General features: G+C 32.7%; 2 protein-coding genes across 5 annotated transcripts in view; both read right to left on the bottom strand.

Moving 5' to 3' along the window:
• Positions 1-23711, bottom strand: part of chas (chascon) — an 87304-nt gene that overhangs the window by 41744 nt on the left and 21849 nt on the right. Inside the window, exons 2-6 of one of the 4 annotated variants that reach the window (XM_090108751.1) lie at positions 16600-16832; positions 16451-16487; positions 15928-16097; positions 15635-15695; positions 15215-15399 (exon numbers count right to left, since the gene is read on the bottom strand). In XM_090108751.1, the coding sequence (XP_089964877.1) occupies positions 15215-15399; positions 15635-15695; positions 15928-16097; positions 16451-16487; positions 16600-16722 (576 nt within the window). In that variant the 5' untranslated portion in view covers positions 16723-16832. Of the gene's footprint in view, positions 1-15041; positions 15138-15214; positions 15400-15634; positions 15696-15927; positions 16098-16450; positions 16488-16599; positions 16833-23711 lie in introns of those variants that run through there. The other 3 variants (XM_090108752.1, XM_090108753.1, XM_090108754.1) reach the window with 3 other exon arrangements.
• On the bottom strand, positions 17274-19912 carry LOC149903283 (uncharacterized). The gene is made up of 2 exons (XM_090108931.1): positions 19511-19912; positions 17274-19091 (listed from the first exon to the last, which is right to left on the bottom strand). The coding sequence occupies exons 1-2, from the start codon at positions 19612-19614 to the stop codon at positions 17351-17353; spliced, it is 1845 nt and encodes a 614-aa protein (XP_089965057.1). The 5' UTR covers positions 19615-19912; the 3' UTR covers positions 17274-17350.

Here is a 23711-nt window from a genome sequence, read left to right as displayed (position 1 = left end):
AAAGACAAGTATTATTAAAGAAATACAAATATATCTCACGGCACCACAGCCAAGAAAAATAACGGAGCGGAACTAAATAGCAAGTTTATTGTTCGTTGGTTTGTCTATGTACATGTTTCGTATAAAAAAAGTGTTAAACGTCGCTAGATTACACAAAACTTTCAATATTATTTACATAATATAAGAAATAACTATATTATAACGAGATTACATACCACTATTAGGTATACAAATCCAATATTAGGTATAATTAATTACCTACAAATAAAAAATAATAGCCAAACAAACAAAAACTAACATGAGGGAAGAGAAAAAAGAAAAGACGCATAATATAGGAATTTTTCATATAATTCATTGCAGTGTCATTTTTTGTAAAAAGTTGTAACTGTGAACACAATAGGAAGAAATTATGTGAGATTTATAAAACGCAGTCATCAATCAACCAACGTGTAGTAAAACAATGGATTTTTATTTAGTATAATGTGAGTATAAAAATTATCACGAATATAAATGTTATATAATTGTGATGATATGTAATAGCATCCAAAAATATAACCCTTTATAATTATGAGCAGAGAAATAATGGAATAAACCTACTTAAGTCTGCATTTCCAAAAAACTCATGATAAAGTAGATATTTTAAATAAATTTATTCACGTAAAACTTTGAAGGATACGTAATTTAATACGTTAGATCATATCATAATCTGTTATGACATCTTGTTATAACAGGTATCCATATAGAATATAAAATTTAAGCTCTGCCTTATCTAATCATCAAAGTCGATGACCTTTAGAATATTTTAGGAAGCTTCATAAGCGTTAAATATACTATAAAACACTTTAACGCGTGTATACAAACAAGTTAACGACAAAGAATACGTCGAAACTAGAAAATTATACTTTTTATTAGATACACTTACTAAAAAGAAGCGCATTGTTTTCCTCATAAATAAATTTAAACAAGACTTCAAGAAAGAAACTCGATTCAGTTAGCTTTACTACCTATAAATATAAACTACCTTTGTGAAAAATCGTATTTTTAAACTACCTTCGTCTTAGGAAGAGAAAAATGATACCTATTTACTTTATCTTTTAAAGAAAGTAAGCACACTTAATATGTATGATAACTAATATAAATGCAATGCACAATACAAATTATGTAAAGAAAGGTATCTCGTAAAATCCCCTAATTGTATTAATAAAAATACCCATATAAAAATACGTCTTCCGCTTTCTAGGAACTACGTAATGAGCAGTTTGAAATCCTATGCAAATCTACAATTTGCCGACAATCAAGCCAACTCAAGAATCGCTTCCTATAATTGAACGCATTCATATGTCATCGCAGTGCACTTGTTCCTCAAAGAATATGTGATATCAATAGAAAGCAGAGTCGTGACGGTTTCCACGACACATCGGGGTCGGCCATTGTCTCCGTATTGTCTACATTAATTGTTTTCGCGCTAAATTAGAGAACGCGTAATTCGCTAACAAACTGAATTATTTTGTGCTTTCTCTTTCGTTGATTAGATTTTCTAGTGCATTCAGTTTTATGATTTAGCAAATTGAAAAAGGAATTTTATGAATACGAGATGTAATTAATGTTATTTTATGCAGTTTATCGATATAAAATTTATGTAATAACAAAAATTTATAATTTAATATGTGGCAAATAAAAATAACATACTATAAACGAATTAGAAATTTTAACGTATTAATTGCATGTCTTGTTCAAATTTGAACAAATTCAGTTTTTATTTAAATACACTATAATCAATTTCCTCCCAGACTAATAATAATTAGGTCTTAGACCATTTGCAATAAATAGCCATACTAACAATGAGGACCGAGCACAGAAAGAAATAACAAGAGATTTATTGGCAGATATGATCATAAATCGTTTAGCCGTCACATGTGGGTGTGAGAGCTTACTGGTTGTTTTCATTTGTTTTTTTATGCAAATTCTATATATCATTATGGACATTTCTTACTTGAATAAATGAACCAATTAAAAGCTACGTGAATAGTATTATTGATTATAAATAAAGTAGTACTAATTTTGAGTAGCTTTGCTCGCTACTTTTGTAAAAATATAAGGCAGCATTGTTGTTCATTGTTGATTCTACACGTAAAGATCTAGTTCTTATTTGGTTCAATTGATTGATTGGGTACCTAATTAGTTGTGCCTTGTCCTCAAAAAAATATTACGACAAATTTAAAAAATTTCAAAATCTAATATTCTATACAACTTTTATCTTAATACATATTTTAAACCATCACATCCGTGGAGGAAAATGTTAGAGATGTATCAATTCAAATTAATCATAATTCCGTTGTGATTACAAAAACCTTGAACGGGAGAAAAAACAGCAATTCGCGGGCAGATGTTACGTTTTATAAGACAATCTATATAAATCATCAAAGTCATTATTAGTTCAGACCAAATGTAATCAAGAGAACTGGCAAAAACTTCGTTTGGTTCGCAAATTATCGCATCGTATCATTATCTAACGCGCTACACGTTGTAGAGATAAGAGAGCCGAAAGCTACATAGACTTATAAAATCTTTTGCTTAAAGCTTGCCAGTGAGTTCTGAATATAATTAAAGTAGTAAAAATTATGAGTAATTTGGTAAAACTAAAGAGAATCCTCTACCCTCTGTGTTCTGTTGTTGTGTCATGTTTTTAAAAAATCTATGCATAATATCTACACACTACCAACGCATCAGGTAGTAAGATATTGACTTCAAAAGTAATTAATATGTTGATATTTGTAAGCAACTTGTTGTTGCTTCTGTACTTTAAGTATAACTGTAAACTTTACATTTATATTATTTTCCATAAAGGGATGCTCGTTGATGATTTTTTTCGTCGTATAACTTGATGTACCTATATTTGAATGTAAATTAGAGCGCAGTAAGGAATGGAAAAATTCCTTTGCTTCTTTCATTTGATTTCTAAAAATGTAAAATATAACGTGTACAATTGCACTATAATTATTTTACTATTTATATTGTAGGAGGTTACACAATAATTCCCTAATAACTAATTCAACGTAATAAACTGCCTTCCCCGCAAATGCGTTAAGTGGCAAAGTCCATTTTCCATATAATACGTCGTAATTACACAAAGTTCTTCAGAGAATGGTACATTCATTCAGTTATTCCTGTACAGTCTTATAAACTGGTTAGAGTTAGAGGTTAGCACAAAGAGCGACTTCTATTTGAATACTTTACTATGTATAATGAATTTTTTTAAAGAAATCCACACGAACATTGATTCTTACAACTTTTGTGCGTATAATGAAGACAATTTTGCTTTAACAAATTCAGGATTTTAGATTTATAAGAATCTTACTTGTACATGTAGTAGTACAAAATACATGTAGTACGACAAAATCATAAAATTATGCAAAAACAGCATAAACCAAGTCTTCGAAATAACTATTTATTATCAGTCCTTATTCTTTATAAGCCTGAGCTCATATTATTTATTCAATTAATATGAAGTGGATCATATAACTGAGTTCATTTCAAACTTGCGGTTAGACCATAACGCCTGGCCATGGCCGGCCTCTCGTTATGTTACTTTGTTCAATATTATTTAATAATAATTTATCTGCGAAGATATTTTCATTGAATTTTGTATCAAAATGTATACTATAAGTACAGAATGAAAAACTTTATCGTTATCTATTACATTATAATAGCTAATTAGCGCGGAAAACAATTAATAACAGTTCTTTTCGTCGCAATAAGACCATTTACAATGTCCGGCTACGCTTTTTGGAAATTGGAACCAGTCAATAAAAAAATGTGTGGTTTTATGAAACCACGGTAAAAGTGAAACTGTTCGAACGGTTCCGAACACTGCTTTGTGTAGCGCATGTCGCGTGACGGTCGGGTCGCGTGTATCGCGGCTGCCGAGTAGGTACCTACTCGGCAGCCGCGATACACGCGACATGCGCTACACAGACCAAAAAGTTTGAGACGATGTAATAAAAGTTTCACTTTAAAATTAAAACAAAATTAGATCTACGGTAATCATTTAAAAATAGAATTCATTCAACGATTATATTCTGAGAAATGCAATGTTGTTTTATTTATGCATCTAATTAAAAGCACCATTTAAGCTGTTCCAAAAAACTAATACATATATCCATGAAAACACGGTTCGAAAAAGGCATAGAAAGTGCATGTTTCCCATATGCAATGATTATTTTACAGATTACACATATATTTAACGGAAGGAGTATTCAGACAATCTCATAAAATTTTATAAATTATTAAGAAAACGTATAGATACTCTTCTACACCTCCATTAACTCAAATCGTTTTCACACATCGTAAGTTTTCCATTGGCGATACATCAACATCCAATGCTATTTGAATACCAACTAAATTGCTCACGCGAACCGGAGATTTATCTTTTTTTAACTTCCACACAAACTGACATCGTATGAAAGGGAAGTTTGATTACAAAAAATGTTTTAACAGGATTGAAATGTCTGAATTTTTACTTTTTACAGCTCTATTGTGCTAGCTCGAATGTTAATAGTTTTTTTACAAAACTAAATACGGAGCTATTGAATATGGTTTGTTTACTTTTATTGCGTATTAAACATTTTTTAATCCATATATAAGATGAATTAAAGAATCTAAAAGTTCATTGAATATACATACTTATATTATTTTGTAATGGTTAGGGAGCCAGGTGCAAATTGGGTTCATTATTTCCTCTCAAGAGATAATTCGTCAGAAGCATCAGAGTTAAAGCCTCGTGAACGTCAGCTGGCGCTCGGTTGGGGGGGTGAGCGGTTGTAGCCTCCCACGCACGTAGGAAAAAAAATACATTCATTCATTCATTTCCTCTCAGCTAAAAATTTGTCAAATTGTAGCTAACCATAGAAATCTAAATAACAAGACACATAGAAGTGCTAAAATGTCATAATTCGTATGAAAACCGCTGTCGCCAAAATCAACACATTCAAACCGAAAGCTAAACAGTACACACAAGTAAACTATGCCTTTTATTGGACAGCTTGATTTTAGTGAAAACTAACTTATCTATTAAATTAAGCTTTTGAATATGTATCCTAACGCACGAATTTACGGTTTATTTTAGAATAACATCCCTAAGTATATGAGACTTTTTGCTCCAATACGAACAAACGTGATAATAAGAATGATCGACTGTGTCATTCATTGTTATTTCGATTACTATGGTGACGCTCGTAATACTTGTAAATATTCTATAATTTTAAGGAAAAACGGCATTATTTCTAAAAAAAAATATTTTCCGATGAAATATTATTCCTTTATAAGTATAATTACAACTTGTGGAAGAATTTCCGCAATGGGAATTGCTGAAACACACCATGTATACACTCATACGTCTCCAGAGCAACTGAACAGTGACGGATGCACTGGTGTTGTGCAAATCACCTGAGTGGCGACAAGGTCACGCACGCTTACGACTTCTAGTGTCTTGTTATTTAGATTTCTATGTAGCTAACCCAATATCTCAACGAAAAAAAATAATCAGCTGGTTACAACATGGTGTATTATACGTCAGCTGGTGTCTCGAACATGAAAGTTAAATTTAAAGAAAAATTTATTTTCCGTGATTTCCTCTCAAACAAGAATTTACCTGATGATAGCTTATATGTAACTGTGGATAAATATATAGGTCAGCTGGCTGTATCTTGGTGGAAAAACCGTCAGCTGATACGGGAGGCTACAACCGCTCTTCCCCCCAACCGAGCTCCAGCTGACGTTCACGAGGCTTCATAATACTATACTTTGATGCATTTTACTAATTACCGCTTGAGAGGAACTTGGTCATAAAATCTGTTCCTGGCTCCCGTACCATAAGAATTCTGTCAGTCAAGTTTGTACTCGCAACAATATTGTTTGGTCCAATAAGTGATAGTCATTGTAAGCGTGGTATGTAGCACTCAATATTGCTATCTAAACGTCTCTCATATATAAGTTAGTATAATTTGTATACATGATGCTATAATCTTATTAACTAAACAACAATAGAGCATGTAATACGAGCTGTAAAGGTATTCTGCCAAGGCGAACAACCTTAAGCCTACCAATTGTTTACTGGAGTACTCGATAAGGCACGATTTCGGAAAGGTGAAGGCAGATTAAGAATTAACCTTTGTTTTGATTTTATCTGCACTACACTTAATATGTTAACGTTAAACAAATAATTGCTTACAATATACTTACATACTTTGGTTACAAACTTTATCGTAGGAAAATATAAAAACAGAGCGTGAACATATTGTTTGAATTTATTGTATGACTAGATTTCCGCCCGCGGCCTCGCCCGCGTTTTCAAAGGAAAACCCGCATAGTTCCCGTTCCCGTGGGATTTCCAGGATAAAACCTATCCTATGTGTTAATCCAAGTTACCCTTTATATGTGTGCTAAATTTCATTGTAATCGGTTCAGTAGAATTTGCATGAAAGAATAACAAACTCACACTCACACACACACACACACACATCCTCACAAACTTTCGCATCTATAATATTAGTAGCTTAACTTAGTAGGATTATTTTATTAGAATGACAGGCACTAACAAAACTGTATCTCAAATGTGTTCTAATTGCGCTTTTACACGCAAACTTTTCACATTATCACTTAGGGCCGATTTTTCAATGCCCAGATAAACAGCTAGATAGACTTTATTCTTCAGTTAACAAAATATTCAATTTTTCAATAGACGAATAGGACTTATCTATCGAATAACTACGTTATTTGAGGAATAAATCTACTTGCCGCTCCAACGGCCAGATAGCGCGCTATTCGACGGTTAGGCGTTTGAGTTGACAACTGACGCGTCAAATTTGGGATATTTTCGTATGTCATAACATAGAGCGTAGAATTATTAACAATTAAACCTCTTTCTATATAATTATTAACAATTAAAATCATATTGAAATTGATGTTTCTGATAGTACTGATGACCATGCCATTGAAAATTAGCCGAACGCTGCCTTTAAGTATGTCGTTTCCATCGTAAAATATATAAATTGAAACACAAATTTAACCAAACTCTTTACTCGAATCAAAACAACAATCAACAATCATAGAAGACAAGAGCAATACAAGACAAACTTAAAATGCACTCCTGACGTGAGTCATAATGACGGTTGTTGACAAATTGCAAGAGTTGACTCTATCCCGCTCTAACCTGACTAATTTAATATGTTTGTTTCGCCACTCCGAGAGCAGAGCTGCCAATATGGAAATATTTGGTCAGATCAAATAAATCACGATTGAAAAATAGGCGAGCCGATATGAGTTAGATAAATAATTGAATAAATCTATTCGAGGCGTAGTTATTAGACTGTTTATCTCGGGATTGAAAAATCGGCCCTTAGTGATAAAAGTTACTGCTCTGTTAATAATTTAGGATAATGTGTTAAAAACATAATAAATGTATAATTTTAAACACTTTTAGAACCTTTCACTTACGATATCTAGAAAGGTCATTAAACAAAAACATGATTCCAACATTACTGAGAGATATGAAATTAGATACTTATCAGGATCTAAATTCTAATTATTCAGCAAACGCAACGTAAAATACTTCACATATTAAAAGATCAAGGTTAATGACGCAATCTTAAATAAAATACTAAAAGAGTAGATTAGATTGATATATGTACCAATAAATCTGTGGTGAACATAATTTTACTGCATACATTACGTGTTATGTAGGGATTGTAGGAAGTGATAGAGACATCAAGCAGCAATGTATTCAACATTGAGTGATATAATCTTTTAACAATGGAGAGTAATTAATGGTGTAATGAAAAGGATCCAATAGCAAGCTCTGATTATCTCAATGATAGGTTGTATTGTGTCGGTAATTTGATTAATTTGAATTGTAAAACATCAACCTGTTCAATTTAATAACTTCTTATGTATTATGTATTTGGAATCTATATATATAAAACTCAAAGGTGACTGATATATCAACGCACCGCCCAAACCACTGGACGTATCGGGCTGAAATTTGGCATGCGGGGAAAAACGGGGATGCACGTACAAAGTCGTGGGCGGAAGCTAGTTAAAATATAAAATTATCCACCCATATATATGACTATAGGATTATAAAATAATTTATATTAAACGAATCGAATTATTATTTGTACTCGAATCATTAACATATAGATTAGGCAAATGTCAAATAAAATAAACATAAAGCCCCAACTCGTAAGCTATAACTCTAAGAGCGAGCGCCCACGAGCAACTTTGTCTCCGCAACAATTTTGTCTCCGCAACTATTTTGTCTCTCCAGCCATGGGCTAGTATGAAAGTGCGCGCACGTAGCGACGCAACTCCCGGGAGACTTTTTTGTCCGCGGGTTCGGAGACAAGCCCGCGACGCAACTGTCGCCCTATCTATTGGTTTCAATGCAAGTGCGCGCACGGCGACAAAAATGTTGCCAGGCGACGGCCGCCGGCCAGTTGCCGCGTAACCGGCGTAGCGATAATACCTATTGTCAACGTATTTATTCTCGTACACAGTAGTTTTAACCGACTTCAAAAAAAGGAGGAGGTTATCAATTCGGCCGGTATTTTTTTATGTATGGACACCGATTACTCCGAGGTTTCTGAACCGGTTTACGTGATTCTTTTTTTTTTTTTGATGCGGAATGGTGTGGAATTGGTCCCATAAATTTTATTCGGATAAGCCCAGTAGTTTTTATTTTATGAGCATTTTTGTCTGGTCTCGATGACTTAATTGAAATGTAGCAAGTAACTTTGATTCATTTCCAGGAAACCGATTGAGCTGAAATTTTGTATACGCATGTAAATTGGATAGCGATAAAACATTATTATGAGATAGAGCTGATTTGATGATGGAATCGGAAGGTGGCCATAGGAACTTAGTAATATATTGACTCAACTTTATCGAGGTTGAGCTCGTTTGATTCGTGTTGAAAAATACACTAAAAAGTATTAAATAAAAACTACTTTACTTTTTACAATTACGATTACATATCTATACTAATATTATAAAGAGGAAAGGTTTGTAGGTATGTATGGTTTTCAGTTTTCACGCATAAACTACTGAACCGATTACAATGAAATTTAGCACACATATAGAGGATAACTTGGATTAACACATAGGATAGGTTTTATCCCGGAAATCCCACGGGAATGGGAACTATGCGGGGCAAGAGCACAGACCACAACCGTCTCTTCGAAAACCATGTTGATAAATGCAGAAAATTTTAAAGAAAAAGTTGCGTTGCTGTCGCTTTCGTGAGCGCATCGTTCAAAACTTTGCGAGGAGACAGCGACAGAGACAAAATAGTTGCCGGGCAACTAAGTTGCTCGTGGGCGCTCGCTCTAAGAGCTAGCGCGCACGAGCAACTTTGTCTCCGCAACTATTTTGTCTCTCCCATCAATTTGTATGGGGAGTTGCGTCGCTACGTGCGCGCACTTTCATACTAGCCCATAGGTGGGAGAGACAAAATAGTTGCGGAGACAAAATAGTTGCGGAGACAAAGTTGCTCGTGCGCGCTAGCTCTAAAACATTTACCAAACAAGTGAAAAAACTTAATCTTGACCTTTTGTGAACGTAAGATATTATTATTGGCATTTACTAACAAATTCGATAGGTGTGGCGCATTAGCACCCAGTTACATTTTATTACTAAACCGCGTTTTAGCTGCATCACTGCTAAATATTCAAGGACATGAAATAGGCATTTCTTCCCTTGATATTTATCAAAGAAATATATAGAATTACATATTCAAGTAAGCAAACTAAGTGACAACTTTTCGTAAGATTTTTTTCTGTCTAGTCCCCTTTCACAACACGCGATAAGGAACTTCGTTCCAACAACAAATAAAAGAATATACAAAACGATCGATTTTTTTTTAATTTGTCGATAACGATCAAATTAAATCAACATTGTTAAAAATGAAATCGCATACCGAAATATAATACCTACCTAGAATTTTAAAAGATTTGAAAAGGTCACACGAAGAAAAAAAACGGTAAGTAATTAATCAATGCTAGCGAATAATCGTTCTCTCAATGCGTTCAAAATATACATATCTAAAACTATGTCCAATCATAATACAGAAATAAGATTTAAGTGAGATTTTATCTGTTTATTTTATCTGTTGAGTTTCATCCATTCGTAAGGATTCGTAAGGATGCATTCAAATAACTGTGTGGAAACTATTAAAAGAGCAATATAATAAAACTAAGTGCACACCGTTATACTATCTCTATCTCTAATATCGAGAGCATACGTTATCCCGAATTGCTTGTTGGAATTTATGCAAATTTTATTAACGATAAAATCCATCAAGACCGCCATAAAACTATATCAAAACTTTCATGCAATATTCCTTGTTAATCCGCGTACAAACATGAATATTAATGCTAGTAAAATCATAATCTTTGACAATAAAGGGAATATTTTTCGTAACCTCAGAGAGGCTGTATCGAATATTGAATCGATCGGTGATCACATGAATTCCCGGGTACGGTGCCTTGTAGATGTTATCTAAACATTTTAAATTATTGTCTCAGGCTACCTTGCCTTGAAACAGAGCTAGGCTAAGGTTCGTTTGAAGAAGTCATTAAATTTATATTTAAATTTAATTTTTAACTTGTATGTGTATTTTAAATTTAATTTTTAAATTTTTCCTTATAGGTACTTGGCCTTTTATAAATTTCCGATATCCATGTGTTATTTTGGAGACTATGAAAAAGATTAAATGCTGAGCATTACGAAAAATGAATTTCAATTCACTGTCAAGGCTACGCCGAACGGAATTAAAAAAAAATCTATATAAAGTTCAAATAAATACGATTTTAAACAAACTTTAGTATTGATATCATTACATTCACGTCAACAGGAGCCATTAAAAATAAGTTATAACTATGCTCTTAAAAACAAGTTCTATAAAATCTTTAAAATTGATACACTTTTTGCAAGTCATAGATAATTTATGCTCGATAATTTAGCAGAAAAATATATTTGTAGTCGAAAAAGAGCAAAAGTGACTAAGGTTATACTTAATTATGTCATTGATATAAAATTTAATATGTTGATCATAATATTTACCTACTATATTTGATTTAGTAAACTAGGTTATCCTTTGTAATTTTACACAATATCAGATCGTTCATTATATAATTGAATGAAGTGTGAAGTCATATACGAAACTGTATTTACAAAACCTCCTTCAAGAAACGAGGACCAACAGAGAATAAATTATTGCTTCTTATTTATAGAAACAAAAGTAAATTCGCAATTTTAACATCACTAAAGTACGCATTCAGCATTGAAAGGATAAAGTGATAAACAAATCAATCCTTAAGAACATTATTTAAATTTCATTACATACAAAGATGAAAGGACACACATGTTAATGGCGGAGGTCGAATTACTAGTCGTTCAACTTGAGAGCTAAGGCACAAACTACACAAACGATTTAAGATGAATAACAAGATTTCATACAATATGAAACTATAGAAAGGTTGCGAGTTAGTGAAATTATAGTTTGTTTGTTTCTACGATTGCTATAACTATTCTTATATTCTTTAATCTACCAAGTGAGTATCTATAAGGAAGTTTTAATGATTCTTCTCAGGAGCAAACATATTTTAAGCTCGTATACGACGTTTAAGACGGTAATGGTGTTGAATTGTTGTAATTTTCACCCTTTTTGCAAATGTGTTGCTGTCACATATTTTGCAATTCCCATACATGTGTATGTATACACCCTTGTTGCGTCTTCTAGTCTGAGATCATCTCAGTATGGCTTGCACCTTAGATAGACTCAAATTGCTTTGAATAAAAACATTTCTACCTGGTGCCTTTGAAAATTGCTTCAATCCATTCCGTTTTAATACTTAATGGAGATGTGCCGTGAGGCTATAATTAACTTTATGGTGTTTTTAACGATTTTTAATAAGGATTTGCAAGTATGTGATTACTATAAATATTCCGCGTGATTGCGTTTTAATACCACTGGTTTTATTAAGTTATTATGAGTTAATGATTAATCCTATTTTCGTTATCCTCAGGATAGCATTAATGTTTCCAGTATTTATTTTATCGTGAAATATTCTTAAACAAAATTAATTACAACGTAAGGATTTCCTTTATCTTCGTTATAAAATGCATGTCAAATAAGACAGCAGGAAATATCTTTAATCAGAACCGTTAGAACATTGAATGTTTAGACGACAAGAACTTTATGCGGCAACCTTTAAAGCCTAAGCCAATTACACTAACAAAGTGATGTTCAAATGAAAATTGTGCATTTTTCTGTAATATTTTCTGCATATTTAATGAAAATTGTGAATAAGTATTTCCACTTAGGTAATAGTTTAAAATTATCAAGAAAGCAATGCATACATTTAACACATTCTTTTCAAGTGCTACCTTAACCGTGACATTAAACAATATTCATTCCTAAAGGTTCGTACTTCATTTCTCTATTATCGTGACGTCACACTTTAATCAAATACAATTAAAATGTAATTACTAATTAACTTTAACCTTATCCTCTAACTAGCGTCGTATAAAAGCTTATGTGAAGTTTGCTCTCAATACTATTTACTGTAAGCTATTTGCCATTTATTTATATCCTTGACTATATAAAGGTGCAGTTTAATAATATTTTCTTCAAAGGTAGATACGTATCTATTTTACAACTGTATGTTACTTTATTTATTTAAATCTTCAATTTAAGCAACCAAACCTATTTATAAAATTAAACATACCTTGTCATACATGTTCATAAAATTATCACTTCATAAATCAAAGGCATTAAACCGTACATAAAAGCAAGTGCAGCCGCGCGATGTTATCTGTATGCCAATTATTCGGTTCGACCCACTGATCTGCTTATCGATTGCAACATATCGAAGATTCCGATTGTGTATTGTCGCTTAACAACATTGCTGTAATGTAAGTATGTAAGTGTTGCAATGACATGCATGCTTTGGCAAAGACTAATGGGAGAACATGGGCGGTGAAGAAATTGTTTGTAAGAGATTTGTCTGATCTTTTTCGTGTTTATAGTGGTTTATATTATGTAGATGAAGCTTTGCAGCTCCATTGTTTTTTTTTAATAAAAAGGTAAGTAAGTATATGGTAAGTATATATGTATTATCGTATCGTCATTTATATAGCTTCTCTCTTTTCCACCTTTTACACTATTTACTAAGCCATTTTTATTACAAAAAAAATTCAGTGTTAAAAATATACGCCCTAAAAAAGAAGTGAACTAAACACCTCATAAATTACCCACAACAATGTTCCAATAAATCAATCTTTTAAATATTTGAAACTGTCTATTAAATAACGTGAGCTTTTGCCAGCAAAGCGCTGTCCCTAGCGTAGGCGCGACGCCCGCGGCGGCCTATCTCCTCGAACAAATTATAATTTTAAAGCACCCATCGATTTATGTGAACGCTCATCTATATAAAACATTGCTCCATTTTACGCTTCACTTATTCCCTTTTTTCGATAATCTTTATAAGTTATACGTTTACATACGTGTAGTGCGAACATGCATGATTTTGAAGAGTCATTCTTAACTCCATCAATATGCATTGGTTCATAAAAGCTTATAAGGCTCATTAGGTATTCAATTATGCAAAAATCTATTCCAGTAAATAATTAAAATAATTCTAAAGACAATCTTAAGGGATGTAAATATTCCATTCGTTCCCTAACTTGGCTACACCGTGACCTATAAAACTGACACAATACTTCTGATTAAGAACATGTATCTAAGTACTAAATAAGCGATTTGACTTGTAAATTGACAAATATTTAATCTCACAACAATTAATAAAAATATCGATACAATAACTCAATATTTTACCCTACAATCATATCAGTCGATCCTTCACGTTCAAGTACATATACAATAAAAATAAACAAGGCAGAAATGTGGTCGATTTAAGCCTCCATTAGCGTATCATACCTGTCGATTGTCAGCGGTGTCTCTGACACTTGACGCGTCTTGTGAGGCGATAGGCAATGGACTAAAAGCTTATAGGGACAAATCAAGTGGAAAGTTTGCGTGCTATAAGTGGTATAATGTGGAGTGAATTACGTGTAGGCTTTATTCTGAAAGGAGTAAGGAGGCTAAGGAGATAATTACTGAATTTTGAAAACCAAAGTAAAGAATGTGAACACAAACGTCATGAGGACCAAAATGCTAACCCAGGGTAAAAATGCTGCTTAGATAAACGACATTTCAGAATTAAACGTACTATTCTATTCACACTTAATATTTTATTATTCTTTTTTCACAGGGAAACAGAGGAGCAAAGTACGAAGACTATCTGTTAAAGTCCGATCAAATATCACTAACTAAATTTATAACACGCTTATTAATAACCGAATTACCAAATATTTCTACTTATAATTTCTACTATAAGTACGATTGAATCTTTATTTAAAATAAAAAAATTCCAATCTCAGGCTGACGAATACATTGCGGTACAATAGTATCTTTATAGCCGAGCACTAAAAGCTAGCTAAATCGAAATATTATGTACTATTACAAGTACATTGCTTAATGTCTGCCATAATACCTATGCTTTTATGGGAATGCCTGTGAGCTTTTTGTAATTTTACGAGGTGTTAAAATTCCTTTGGAATATTATGGATATGATAACTTATTTTGATTTATAATATGCGGTAAAAAAGTTAGTAAGTGATTTTTGTTGTTTATTTTTTTCAATCATTAATTGATGCTCACGCAATTTATTTGCCGATGCCATAATAATAATCATAGGAAGCTTATCGATATACTTTACCCTTTAACGAACTTGAAAAAAAGATAAGGTTCTATATTCTGCCATGCATAAAATGTTAATGTGCAATTTCCTAATTTAGCTCTCTCATAAATTTTTCAATTTGAATTCCTCAGTTTGCCCGCTACCGAAGCGCGAACAGCTCAGTAACAGTCTTACTTCTACTACGAATACTACTACATCTATTCTACTTCTAAATAAACCACTCACCTCATGCGTAGTATCTCCCGTGTGTATTCTCTCCTCCATCTCTCTAACTCTCTCCGTAACATTTCGAGTGAGAACCTTTCTCTCTTGACTCTCTATAGCTTTAATTACTTCCACTACAACTATTAAATTCCTGAAATATACTATCATCTAACTATATAATTTAAAACACTCACCTCATGCGTAGTATCTCCCGTGTGTATTCTCTCTTCCGTCTCTCTAACTCTCTCCGTAACATTCCGAGTGAGAACCTTTCTCTCATGACTCTCTCTTACTTTCCCATCAGGGTTGGCGACCACTTTAGAAGATACTAGAACTTTTGCGTCTACAGGCGCTATTATTCCGTCTGGCGCGTCGAGTGCTGAAAGAGAGTTTTGTTTTAAAGAAAAATTATGCAAGAATTAACATTTTATAAAAACAATATTTCGGGAGATTATAAACTATAGACAAATAATACATACTTTGAATTATAGGTAAGTTATTTGCTATAATCACAGTATGTTCATATATTTTACTTTAAAATCTTTATTAGAAAGTAATGGTATTTACAGTCTTACGATTACCTATAAATACATTAAAATTATATGCTAACTTACCATCAGGTGATTTTTCCCCAGCTATAGATGCATTTTCTTTCTGCTCCTCAGGTACTCTGTGCTGTAAATGAATAACATTAACATTTACAATTTGATTATTAATTAATAATACATGTTCCATTCACACAAAATAATATTTCTTATTTATTTCAATTTCAGTTCTTATGAATTAAACTTCAGGTATTGAAATTTAATTCATAATGATCCCATTAAGCGATAACACCATCGTTTTTTTACAATGGATTCTAGACTTGAGTTATCTAGTAAAATAAAGTTAAATAAAATAAACCCACCTCAGTTTGCTGAAAATTAGTTGTATGCGTGTCCTCATTAACCGAGGTAGATATCTTTGGTCCGGAATCCTTCAGAATACGTCCATCTTCCAATACCAGCTCCCGTTTGACGCGCGTCGCGATCTGCCGCGTCGTCGTCACTTCGCTGGTCTTGCGGGTCACCCATTCTTCTAATAATGGATTAAAATTAATATAAAAAAAAAACATTTTTTTCATTATTAATTATTATAGTGTATTTGTTTAGCTATTTATTACGCTGTAGAGTTTAATAATTATGAAAATAAAGCTGTTCTAAAGAGCACTTGCTAAAGAGAGCTTTGCTCTTGATATTTTATAAGAACGAATAGTAGAAACATGCAAATCTGAAATTCTTCAATTCAATTTGAATTAAATTTTTATCTACTATTCCCCTTCTTTCATCTACAATATGAAATAATAAAAGTTACAGTAAATTTATCTATGAAAAGTTTATTTTTGGTAGTAGGTACATAATTAAAAAACATGTTACTAAATCAGTACTTGCCTTCTTTGGTTGTTGCTATAGTTTCCCCTGGCTCGGCCTGCAACAATATAAAAATAAAGCTTAGATTATTTCAAAAGAATGTTACGTAACAAATACAAAAGTTTTTGTAAAACGTTAAAACTTTATTTTAAAACAGCGCCATCTCTTACCGAGTAGCCTAAACTAAATCCATCGTAACTCGACCGCTCCGGCGACTTTGTCGTATATTGTAATAGTACACGCGGCCGCCGCTTGATGGCGCCATGCTCACTCAACGTGAAAACTGTCACCATTAAAATACATGCAACTGCACTATGTTTATTTATTCACAACACATTGAGAGATAATTAATCACGTTTTCCGTCTATTCTACATCTAAATATACTGCACATCATTGCTGAAACTATTTGAGTCGTGTAGTTGCAAAAGCCGCCGTAACAGTTTTGACAAAAAGTTTACAAAATATAAAAAAAAATGTTCTAGGCTTTTCCCTGGTAAGTAATATCGTATAAAAATACATATGCATAATCTAATATGCGTAATGAATAGAATTTAACATTTATTTTCATAATTTCTTTACAAAACATAGAACTTATTAAGATTTGTTTTTTAATTATAGCGGGTTCTGCCGCTCACATTACAAAATGGCGGGGTTTGCATTGCACATGCCATGTTATAGCAGCTTTTGCAATGAACACATTTGTATGACGTCATCGAAATGGATAACGTTATGCAAACAATGTAAAGTCCTATAGGAGTCAGTATAATAATTTTTAATTTGATTTGTTTTATTGATGACTGTTTTCTACAAAAAAAGAAAATAAAAGTCGAAAAAAAAAACCAGTTTTTTTTTAATTTGGTATTGTTTGAATTTTAATCAAAAATCTCATAAACACAAACCAGCAAAGGAAAAGGCATCACTTAAATCATCAAATTTTCATCTTCGAAGCCATTGTCACAAAGGTTTTCTTCCGGCCCCTCATTTATGTCTTCTTCCTCGTCTTCATTCTCGACCTGAACTGCTCTATTCCTATATTCCAATTCCTTATAGAAGTACAATAATTCGAGCTCCCTCCACTTTTCCCCATAGTGTTTTTTGAGAAGATTGCATACATCACGTATTTTTGCTGGTTTAAGTGTGATATTGTTTGGTTGAATAATGTTGGGGTTTATCATCTGAATTGTTTTATTCTTCTTTGTTATTATCTTTTTAATTCCAGTTTCATTGCGGTATGTCATTTCACCCTGCAGAATAATGTTGTCAAGCTTTTTATTTCTAGTGAGGAAGAAACGCTTTGTCCTCTGGAAAGGGAAATGCCAAGACGTTGTGGGTTTTACTATTTTTTCATATGATTCTTTCCAGTCATAGACGGGAATGTTGGTTAGGTCAGTCACTTTGCAGTGATCCTTTAGTACATCAGTATATTCAGAAGGTGAAGCAATTATTTCTTTGCGTTTTATTTGTTTTTCTATTTTAGCGAAAACCCGGTCTGCAGGTAAGAATGAATGTCCAACAATAGGGAAAATTATCTCTACTCTTTTGACATGTCTAGGTGCTTCCGATAAAAGCCATTTTCCCAGCATACTTATCATGCCGGTATTTTTGTTCTGCCCGGCGCATCCATCTGATATTACCCTTAATGTTTTGATGTTCTCATTGAATTGCATAGATTTGAGATAATGAAAGACAGCACTTATAATCTCATTGCTTCCTTTTGCGTGTGAAGACTCGTTCCAATGGTATGAATTTACATTATCTGGGGTTAATTTAGCCTTGGAACATCCTTGTACTATTAAAAAGTTGTAAAAGTTAATTTGTCGACTGTAATAAGCCGACTGGTCGGATAATTTTGGCAATCCAAGATTCTTTTGACAATCGAAAGATATCGTCATAAGATCAGTGTCTTCTTCTTGTAATATACTATAGAAGGCTTTATATCGGAGTCGGTGAACGCGTTTTTCAATCATAAGTTGAGATTTTGTGGCTGCGTCTTTTTCGAATTTCAATCTCTCATTCAACTCCAGACACGTCGAACATACGTCTGTGCTTGGCTTTCCAAAGCCTATGTTATAGCAGGTGACGAATATATTCCTGAAGAAATGTTGCTTAACTTTCAGATTTTCCTGTTCACGTGTTGAGTTGTACATTCTCCAGAGTTTCCTAATGTTCAGCTCTGGAGAAAGGTAAATACGGCACATGTTTTTCGTCCTGCAGTAATGGCTTTCTTGGCCCTTTAGAGACTCAATAAATTCTTGGACAGATTTACGTTTGTCTTCATAACGCAATGCATTTCTATTGCCTCCTCGATTTTCTTTCGGTAGAGTACCAGTTTCATAGAAACGATGCATTACACCTTGGACGCGGTCTCTCTTAATAACTAATGCTTTTAAAAAGGTGTTACGGCATACTGGAATGAGTTTCTTATCTACCCCCGGTATAAAGTACTTTAAAGTGTATTTTCTTTTAGAAATACGCTCTCCAGGCTTAGTTTTTACTATATCGCAATATTTGATTATATATGAGTCTTGACTCAACTTTCCATCACACTGATAGAATCCTGAATGGAATTTTCGGATGCTTTGGTTAGATAGGGTTTGGCATTTGAAAGATTTCCTATTGTGACCGCAATCAGGAAATTGAGGTAGTCCACGAGATCGATACCTGTAACAATATAGTAATACTCAATACACTCAAATAAACAAATGCAATAAATTTTACTTGTTTGTTATTTATTTTATCTTTGCAAGTGCTCATTTTATATCTATAAACACACGAGTTTTAAAATCAGAAAATAAAATACTCTTATAAAATCAGAAAATAAAATACTCTTATATAGATGGGACTTGAACCCACATCCTCGGATATCGCCTCCATTGCTCTGATAAAATAAGCCACCGAAAGAGATATTTATTTAATAATATTATTTTCGCAAACAGCGTTTTACTTTCATACTACGACACTACGTTAGATAGCGCAGGTCGTCTCAAGATATAAAATCAGTTCACTATTGGTGACTAGTACTCTTTGCATAACATCATCCATTGACAAAAAGTACGTTAATATAGGTTAACTTTACTTACCGATTTTGGCGTAACTTTTCTCGTTTCCAGTTGGCCTTATGCACTAGTTTCTTCCGGGACGTGTTTTCTTTCGATTTCGTTACAGGTGTGACTAAATTATCCATGTTTTTATATTAAAAACATAAAAAAACTCGAGAGAACTCTCACGCAAACACAACAAATCGCCATACTGTTTTTTACTTATTGGAAGCACGTCATTGGTCGGATTCGAAAAAGCGGGGTTTGCTATGTACATTCGAAATTATAGCGGGTTTTGCCGTAAAACGAAAACTTCCAAATGAATTTTCTATACCAAGTAACGGATTTTGACAAGAACATTTTTAATAAAACTGTTCTTAGAAAAATGAAGTTTCAAACTCAATTCATAGATCAAATTGTATGAAAATCAATTATGGCGGCTTTTGCAACTACACGACTCATTTACAATAATGATTTAAGGTTCCGTTTATAAATCACTTAGCGCTATTACTACACTTTGCTACCGACTTTATGCAAATAACTATAAATTTAAGATAGGAATTTATCAAATTTGCAACCGCACTTGTTTGCAATAATCGCGTGTTCAGTGCGTTTGCTAATAATTGACTGAAGACAAAAGAAGGTTTAGCTGCAACGCAATTAATGAATTGTTTGGATTAACATTTTCTTTTGGCACCTACAATTGTTTCAAGGGCTGCCAATTTCAAGTTATTTTCTTTTTCCAAAAAACTTTTAAGTTACATTAGAGAAGGTAAACTATATATATAAAATAATTCACTATTCAAATGAGCTAATTTTGAAATTAAAATCGTAGCTGTCAAATAAAAAAAAACATTTCCCCGCCAAAAAGTAAAAATAAAAAAATGTATGTTTCAAGTATCAGTATCAGTAAAGCAATTATATATAAATATTATATTTATTTTTTTATTAAATTAAAGAATTTTAAAATTCTTTACGGCACTAAAATAATAAAATTATTACCTTTAGAAATATAGAAGATTTTTTTTTATTATGTCATTTCACATTTGTTAATTTTAATTATCTATGTATTTTTTAAATATCTATCAGGTCTAGTGTAAGAAATACTCGTGTAAGAGAAAATATCGTACTAACATTTTCTAATAGTAGTAACCCTAAATTCAAGCGTCGCATGAGTATTCCACTAGTCACGCGGCCGTTTCCGTTGTATCGCACGTCTGTGCGCCGATCACGCGCGATTCATATCAAACGCTTATATATTGTTTTATAGCTTCACATTCGTAATATGAACCGCGCAATTAATTTGACAGAACGATTTACTACCGCGTTCTTTTTTTAAAAATCCGTTTTGGGAGGCAAAGGACTACCGTTCATACAGCCCACAGATTAAGCATAACATTTTTTTTTTAATTTTGACATTAGGAATATTAATTATTATTTTATGAATATAGTAAAAATGTTTTATTTAAATAAAATTAATAAACTTCAGTATTTCCTACTTGAAACTATAATTATTTTATTCTTCAGGATACACTTACCTGCACATGGTATCAATATGAAAATTGTTGTATCTATGGAAAAACTATCAACATATTTATAGTCTGTAGTACCTACTGTATAACACGCTCCTTACCGAGCTCCTTACATTCCAATTCCCTTGGCCATAACATCCCAGAAGCATAGACATTATAATGAATACAGGAAAGTGTTTCAATTAATATCAATGCTATCCCAAGAGGTAGAAAACTGGATTACGCGAACCCTAATGACTTTCTTTTGTCATAACTTTAAAACAAAATTGCTCTACACTTTCTACCCCCGATAAACTTTCTTAGTATTCAATAATTTACTGAAGCAAAACGAAACAAGATAAAACGCATTCCTGAGAAATAGTCTAACATTATCCACTAACAATGCCTGCTTTCAGTTTTGTTTTGCGAATAGTTTTATGTTGATTAATACTTGAACCTGGTGAAAACACTTGAATGTTTTTTCTATTCCCAACAATTTGCTTTACTTTGGATAACACGCTGGAGACATCATCAGGATTCAGGAGATTCAGTTCTATGTTTGTATTTCGCATGGCTTTGTTACAGAGTTCTATGAATTCCCAAGGTCTGTTATAATTTTTCCAATTAACTCCTGAATAATTTCACATATAATGGGTTCGGTGACGATGGCCGCGCCCTTGTGGTCACTGCAGCGAGACAAGGCCGCAAGCATTGTGATGCACAAATCGCTGATGCGGGTCAGGGCTTTGGGTTATTTATATGGGTTTAATGGAGATGTCACATGCAACAGATCACATGCTATTATAACTATAATATAGAAGTAATTGATATTGTATGTGATGACACTACAATGTTTGTTTGGAGTATTAATAGGTAGGTACCTACCTATGATAGGATAGGATAGGTAACCTATCTAGTAAAACTTTAACGGTTTCAGTAAAGAACTTATTTTTAATCCAATATTTGGTGTTCAAATGTTAGTTTGTCCACCTACCTGAAACGTTTATTAAGTTTTTCTTCTTCAACTCAGGTTACAAAAATTAATCAGAACCGGTATTATATTATGTATTTACAATTTAAGAACAAATTTATACAAAAATACTTTTAAAAAATATACTTCAAATAATAAATAAATCCAAATTATGTATTAAATAATTTTCATTTATAATTGTATGCATAATAATAGCGTGAAACTACAAGTACAAAATTCAATAGACATCATATTAAACGAATGCTCTCACTTCTACCATAGAATTATATTATCTGTGCTCCCACTGAAACTTTGTAAATATCAATAATTTCCATTGAGATAATATTACTACGTATGGAGGAGACACCACGAACAAAATCTGTGCGCCATTTTTTTGCTCTAACTAAGTTTTAAAAATTATTATTTAGTTAGGTACTTAACGATGAAAGTTATTCCTTTGCACTTTTCCGTATTATTTGTATTATTTGTGCAATATCGTAACACACACGAAGGCATGTTTGATGCGTTTCACTTTAAAACCATTAAAAAATACCGCTCAACATACGTCACATGACGTATGTTGTGGAACATAAGTGATGTAGGCGGTGTCGTCTCCTATTAATATTATCTCAATGATAATTTCATTGTAACTCATTATATCCACACATGATACATCCTTCCATAAAGGCTCGAGAGCCACAAAGAGCTTTAGACCTTGCATTCAACCCCGTTTTGCTTGTGGCTATCTAACTATCTGCATTGCCCATCAATATCGAACGGCTTACTTTTAAACAATAGCACAATACTACCGCTAACCTTAGCTGAAACAAACATGATATGCATACAAAAACAAGGCTTAACACTACGACATAATGCAGGAAATAGCGTAGCAGGATTTTCGCAAGTGTGTAGGTAGATATTTAGTCGCTAAAATGTTGTATCACCTTGTAGGTCGAATACAATGGGTTATATCAAGTTAACATCTTGTTCTAGTTGATTTAATGACCCCCGGAGGAAGATGATAAGTTGTTTACATAATATTGTGGACGAAATTTAACGGTTAATAATATAGGAAAACAAAGGAGGAAAGTTTAACAAGGGAGGTAAACATTTTCATTTAAAATTCTGGAAGGGAAAAAATGGAAAGCTCTACGAAATCTATCTTGATTTTTACAATGTACAGTTTAAACATTTATTAATTATTATCAGAGAATAAAATAGTATGAAATATTAGGTGCCCAGATATAAAATTTAATATTTACCACATGATATTCGTAAAAAGAAAATTATATTTCGAAAGATTGAAATAAAAATATAGTAATAATTTTAACGATGAAATTATTACAAAATACCTCTATTTATTCGTAACTAGCGGTCCGCCCCGGCTTCGCCCGTGGTACATGTTTACGTTTTCTCTACATAAAAACCATCATCGTACTTAAAGGAATATAATAAAAAAAGAATTATCGAAATCGGTTCAGCCGTTCTCGAGTTATGCGCTTACCAACACATTTTGCGATTCATTTTTATAAGAAAGAAGATTATATGCTCACAAACCAATTTCAAAACAAAGGAATAACAAAGAATTCTGTCCTAATTTATTTCCCCGCCCATTATCGAGATTGCAACAGGCTTATTTACGAAGTATTTGTACTAAAAGGTCAAGCCAAATATAGTGAGTAGATTACAAAAATGATAGGCAGTAGAAGCCACAGAGTATATATTTTATGCCTTCCATATTTTGACAGAGGTCAGCTGTAAG

The sequence above is a fragment of the Colias eurytheme genome, chromosome 13 (genome assembly GCF_061535395.1).
Source record: "Colias eurytheme isolate Ceu_HAF_F1 chromosome 13, ilColEury1 Martin Lab GWU primary, whole genome shotgun sequence".
NCBI classification, from domain to species: domain Eukaryota; kingdom Metazoa; phylum Arthropoda; class Insecta; order Lepidoptera; family Pieridae; genus Colias; species Colias eurytheme.
The sequence above is the reverse complement of the archived record's forward strand: the minus strand, read 5'-3'. Positions and strand labels throughout refer to the sequence as shown.

Excerpts from the sequence above, each read along its gene's own strand:
- LOC149903283 (XM_090108931.1), bottom strand. The coding sequence starts at position 19,614 with ATGGATAATTTAGTCACACCTGTAACGAAATCGAAAGAAAACACGTCC. Across the intron at positions 19,092-19,510 it reads GAAAAGTTACGCCAAAATCG|GTATCGATCTCGTGGACTAC; the intron begins GTAAGTAAAGTT and ends ATATTGTTACAG.